General features: G+C 63.9%; 1 protein-coding gene across 1 annotated transcript in view; it reads right to left on the minus strand.

The window, feature by feature from the left end:
* The window catches only part of GRASP (GRP1 (general receptor for phosphoinositides 1)-associated scaffold protein), a 7819-nt gene that overhangs the window by 1075 nt on the left and 1079 nt on the right, over window positions 1-5665 (minus strand). The window contains exons 2-9 of the mRNA XM_012732310.1: window positions 5591-5664; window positions 3608-3657; window positions 2121-2175; window positions 1919-2021; window positions 796-889; window positions 613-679; window positions 361-427; window positions 6-117 (exon numbers count right to left, since the gene is read on the minus strand). Coding sequence (XP_012587764.1) covers window positions 6-117; window positions 361-427; window positions 613-679; window positions 796-889; window positions 1919-2021; window positions 2121-2175; window positions 3608-3657; window positions 5591-5664 — 622 coding nt within the window. The remainder of the gene's footprint in view (window positions 1-5; window positions 118-360; window positions 428-612; window positions 680-795; window positions 890-1918; window positions 2022-2120; window positions 2176-3607; window positions 3658-5590; window position 5665) is intronic.

The following is a 5665-nucleotide window of genomic DNA, read 5'->3' on the forward strand; positions in this document are numbered from 1 at the left end:
CGGGCGCGGCGAGAAGGGGCCCGAAGGGCAGCGAGCCGGGGAGCAGGCCCGCCCCGTACAGGGAGGAGCGCACCGACTCCAGCGTGTCGTAGATGCTGGGGTCCTTCACCACGAGGCCTGCGGGCAGGGCACAGGGAGGGCGGTCGGGCTCCGGGCCGCCCGAGGGGGACCCTGGGCCAGTCGCCACCCTAGCCCCGCGCTCATCTGCGGGACCTCGGAGTTTCCACCCCTCGAAGGGAGAGGATACCGTCTTCTCACCCTAACACTGACCCCCCAGCGGGTGGTGGTCAGACGCAGCCCAAGGTGTGTGATGGCCCAAACCCCTGTGGGGTAACAGCACGGGCACACCCCAATACTCACCGTGCACCAGCCGCTGCTCCTGCACCATTAGGGACCTATATTCTCCCCACTTCTCATACAGGGTTTGCTGCAAGAGACCCCCCCACACACAGTCAGGAGCTGGCAGGAAAGCAGCAGAGGTGGGCACAGGCTGAGTGAGGGACAAGAGAACTTAAGTGGCCGTAACGAGGTGTGGACAGATGAAGGGTTCCGCAGCAGTGCGCCGAGGGCCAGGGGCTGCGGGAGGGGAGGCTGGGCGGCACCCCGCTTTACCTTCAGGTACTGCAGCCGCGCCTCCAGCTCGGCCTTCCGGATGGACGTCCCATACAGAGTTTCCAGTCTGTGGGGGTTGGGCGAGAAAGGCTGAGCCAGGCTGAGGAGCCCCGGGACGTGGAGACACCCAAGGGGCCGAGCTTAGGAATCCTCAGGCCGGCACCGGCCCATACCTGCCCGTACCTGAGCACGTTGCCGGAAGCCTTAATGATGTCGACGATCTCCCGGTGCCGAATGCCCTCCACATTCAGGCCGTTGACACTGGCAATGGTGTCCCCTGCCCAGCAGAGAGCGGGTCGGTACCTGCTCCGAGGGCGTGATGGAAGCCCCCTACAGACCCCAGCCACCGGGGCAGGGCTGACAATGCCAGGACACTCCTGACATCCCCTGCCCCCCTCCGCACGGTCTGGGCACACCTCCTCTGACAGCTTTCTCCGAGCCACCCCCAAGTACATACTCACAAAACCACAGCCAGCTCAGCCAGCTTCCCGCCCGGACCCGGCTCAGCATCCAGCCAGGGCCTGGTGCCTCGTGCACCAGCACCCGGGCTCTGTCCTAAAGGAGCTCTGTCCCCAGTGGCAGAGGCCCTCAGCAGCCTTGGGCTGCCCCGGCGGGGTTGTTTCTGTCCAGCCTGCCCGCTGTCCCCAGATCCAGCCAACCCAGGAAGCGGCCAGGGAAACAGCAGGGAGCCCAGGCCCGAGAGACCCGGCTGCTGCTGTCCTGTGCCACGGCAGACTCCTGCCCACACCAGAGCGACCCGGTGGAGAAAGGGGATGTGGGTGCCTGCTCTGGCTACCTTGGGGGCCAGTCACGTCAAAGTACTTTGCAAAGCTTTTGCCCTACCATCTGGGCACAGAGGGGAGGGCTTAAGAAAGAAAGTGGTGGTAGAAGGGGGGGCGGTGTCCATGCAATCTCGGGCTGCTCTCTTCTGGGGCCTGGAGACTCTAGATGGACAATCCCAGGGGTCTCCTGATGGAGCAGCGTGAACACAGGTACGTTTCAGGCAGGTTGGGGGCGGGATGGCCTGTCCCCAGAATCAAGCTGATCTGATGGCTTGTGCTCCTGCCTGCCCAGACCGCCAGGAGAGGGTCAACTAGCAGGCCAATACCTGGTATCAGCCAGGCCCTGGTTCTGTGCCCAGAACCCCCAAACACACTGTGATGTGAGCAGGACATGTCATTGTCCCACTCTTCCTTCTGGTCCTCCCGAAAAACGGAGGGAAGGATAACTGATCTCAGAGATTCCTCATCCTCTCCACTTGGGACGACCCCCTCCCCCAATCGGGGTGTCTGGGGTCGGGCCCCACCTGGTGTGAGCCCAGCTAGCTGGGCAGGGCTGGACTCGTGAACACGGCAGACGAAAGTCACCATCTCCACACGCTGCTCCTCCCGGTGGTGGAGACCGTAGGTCTGTAACAGAAAGGGGAGCCTGAGCCTGGGCGTGGGGCAGGCTGGCCATGGCTCCCTCGGGGCCCCAAGCCCTCCCCCTTGGCACCCAGCTTCTCCCACCTGGATCTCAAAGCCAAACGTCTGGTTTTCCTCCTTCTCCAAGGTCAACACTTTCCTGCAGAAGACACAAAGCTGTCTCATCAAGACCATCAGGGCTAAAAGGCGCTCGGTGGTCTTGGGGTGGCCCCCACGTCTGCTCGCAAACGTCCAGTGAATGCACTGTCCCTAATGCAGAGTCACTCAGTACAGGTGGTGGGGATGGCCACGCGCTTCCCCAGCTGAAATCCACTGTACTCAGCAGCAACCATCCAACCAGCCCGTGAGGGCAGGAAGAGGGGACCGCTGGTCCCCACAAGGGATGAACTGGCTGAGGTTTTGGGCCACACCCCAGCCTTCCAGTGAGCCCTAGACTACGACCTACTGACTTGAGGCCCCAAATTCGGCCCAGCCTGGAGCTTGTCCTGCTCCAGAGGCTTGGGGAGAGGGCTGGCCCCACCCCCAGAGGCTAGTCACGAGGCTCGGTCCAGGCCACAGCCGCTCCTCCAGCTGCGGAGGGGCCAGCCACCAGATGTGAGGGTTGGGGGAGGGGAGCCTCAGGCCGCCCCTTCCCGCACTGAAGTCCTGCCCACTGGACACAATGGGCTGGAGCCACTCCAGATCCTGGCCTGCCGGGGAGCCCAGAGTTTCCTCTGCCCACCCCCACCCCTTTCCTTCCCGCCCAGCCTGAGACAGAATTAAAGCGGCCTCCAAAGTTTCAAAGTCTCCAAAGGCCCAGGAGACCAAGGCGGAGCTCCCTCCCACCCTGAGAGCCCCCCAAAGCAGGGAGCAACTCCCAGCCTCAGCTCCCCCCTATTTTGAGCCCTGGCTTCTGCCCCCTCAACCCCTGCCCCCCGCCCCCAAGTTGGGGGCACTTCTGCACTCCTCTCTGGTTTGGGAAGGGTAAATAAACTTTTTCTGCCAAGGGACAGACAGTATATATTGCCGGCTTTCCCTGCAGAGCCCACTTGCCCTCTGTCACATACTGGTCTTTGTTTTTATTTTCCTGACCCGTTAGAAATATCAACAACGGCTCAGCTCCAGTGCCGAACAGACTCATCTGGCCAGGAGGCTGCAGCCTGCTGACCTGTTGGGAGGTCAGGCCCAACTCTGGACCGGACAGGACACCGACTTCTGCCCATACTGCCCAGCCTTCCGAGAGGGCCAGCAGGGGCCGAGACCAGCACGGGCCTGAGAGCTGGAGGCGGGGGCAGCTGGACACGGCTCGGCTACGGGTTTGCCAGGGCTGGGAGGGCTTGGGGAGCCCCAAAGACTTCTGCTCTCCCCCCCCCCAGATCCAGACCTCCTCAGGGAGGAGCAACTGGCAGGGACTGGGGGTGGGTTGAGGAGCACCTATGACTCAAGTCCTACCTCCTTTCCCTTCCACCCCCTTCACACAGCCAACACCCCCACATGCCCCTCTCTTAGCACGCTAAGAAGCTGTGTCGTGCTGTCCCCCACCCCAGCACCTCAGTCTCTGGCCAGGGCAGGGGGTGCAGGGTGGTACTCACCGCTGCTGTTCGGGGCTCTGGCTGAGGCTCTTCCAGCGGAATCCTGAGCCCTGGGTGGGAGACCAGTCAGGAAGTTGCAGGTGAGAGGGGCTGTCCTTGAGTGGCCCTGTGGTGGAGGGCCCTTGTCCTGGGTCCAGCCCTGGACCCAGCACCCCACTTCTGTGGCCTGTGGGCTGTGCTCCACACCTGCTTTGGCGCTGGTGTTCAGGACGAGTCCGTAGCTTTCTCCCTGGGTTTGATCACCGAACCCAGGGCTACTGGGGACACGGGGGTCCTCACGGGTTCCAGGTGGTGAACATCAGAACCCTGTGCGCTGACTGGGGGTGGGGTGGGGTGGGGGGGAGTGTCCCTACTCCAGACACAGCCTCTTCCCTTGGGGAGCATGTCTGTAGGGCAACGGCCGAGGCCGAGGCCCAGAAAGCTAAGCAGGGGTCTTCCCAGATGTCACCTCAGCTGGGGGTCCCCCGAGCTTGCCTACCAAGATACTTCAGGGCCCTCTGCCAGTCAGGTGTCTCCTCTCAATTCCTCGGGCGCCGTGGCTTAGGGGAGCTGGGCCCCGGCCTTCTTCCCAGCACAGGCTCTCAGAGGCCAAGAGTGGCTCTGGGCACAAGTGAGCCACTGGCCCAGCCCTGCCAGGGTGCCTGACACTTTGTTGCTGTTCGACACAGCATATCTTAGACATCAAACTTGTTCCGAAGTCTCATTGTACTTAAGGAGAAACTAATCTGGGGATGCTTTTGCTAATTTTTAGGGAGTAGGGAGGTGGTAGCTTTGCCTCTTTAAGGGCCTGAAAAACTAAAGCTTCCTCCCTAAATTACTGGTCCTGGGAAGAAGCCAGGTCCAGACCCACCCAGGTCCAGACGTGCCCAGGTCCAGACGTGCCCCAGCCCTGTGCCCCAAAGAGCCTTCCTGGCCTGTGCCCTTGTTAACCCCCCACTGCGGGCTGCCCCAAGGCTAGGAAGAGAAGGGGGCCTTCTTTCTCTAGAACCAAAGACAGTCCTCAGGGGTGGGGACAGCTCCCAAGTGGGCCACGGAGGACGGACCGGGCAGCAGAGAGAGACCCCTTTGTCTTTCCACCCGATTTTCATAAAATGCAAATCCTCAACAAGCTGTTCATTGTTGGGGGGTGGGCAGGGGCCGATGGGGGGGTGCTGAGTGGGGAAAGGCCACCAGCCCCCTCTACTTAACCTGAGTCTTCTGTCCCCCCTCTTCTGGGAGGCCGGGTGCACCTCGGGCCAGAGGAAGAGCCCCGCTGAGAGGGAGACTGAGAGGGCTGACGCTGCCTGTCCTTCCTGCCTCTCGGGAGCCCTGTGACCCCTCCCATCGGTCCGGCTGAAGTCCAAGGGAGCAGTGACCTCACACCCCGCATCGGGCGCAGGGCCAGGCGGCAGGCCCCAGCCCAGGAGTCCCGGTGTCCCCTGGAAAGGGCAGCTCTCTGGAGCTCGTGGCTGGGCGCGCGGCACGCACTTCCTCAGCCCGAGAGCCTGCGGCCGGCCGGGGTCACGGCTCCGGCACCCGCTCTCTGCCGGTCAACTTGGCGCCAGCGAGCAAGCGAGTGGAGAATCAGCCTTAGGTCTCCCGGCCCCCACGCGAGAAGCGAGAAGCGGGCAAGGAGTCCTGGGGCCTCCCAACACCTGGCCAGGGGGAGGTGGGGCTCGGGGTGCTGAAGGCCAGATGGAGGGGTGAGGGGAGAAGGGGGTGCTGGGAAGCAGCTGAGGAGAGGAGCGAGACGGGGTGGCGGCGCCCGGGGACAGAATGGGGTGCCTCGGCGAGCGGGCGGCGGGGGCGGCTCGCGCCCCCCAAAGGCCCCGGCGACTCCGCGGTCGGGAAGGTGCCCTCGGGGATCAGCGGGCAGGGCCAGATGCACGCGCCTCGGCGGGGCCCGAGGAGCATGTTGCGGGGGCGCGGGCGCGCGGCGGGCGTGGAGTTGGGCAGGTCCCGAGGAAGAGACGCCAGCTTGGGGCGCGGGGCGCGGGGACGCACCTTCCGGCGGGGCAGGGTGCCCCCCGACACGGCGAGCGCGCGGTACAGCTCCGCGGGGTGATAGTCCTCCAGCGC

This window comes from Condylura cristata, unplaced genomic scaffold (assembly GCF_000260355.1).
Source record: "Condylura cristata isolate star-nosed mole 26May11 unplaced genomic scaffold, ConCri1.0 scaffold00034, whole genome shotgun sequence".
Taxonomy (NCBI): Eukaryota; Metazoa; Chordata; class Mammalia; order Eulipotyphla; family Talpidae; genus Condylura; species Condylura cristata.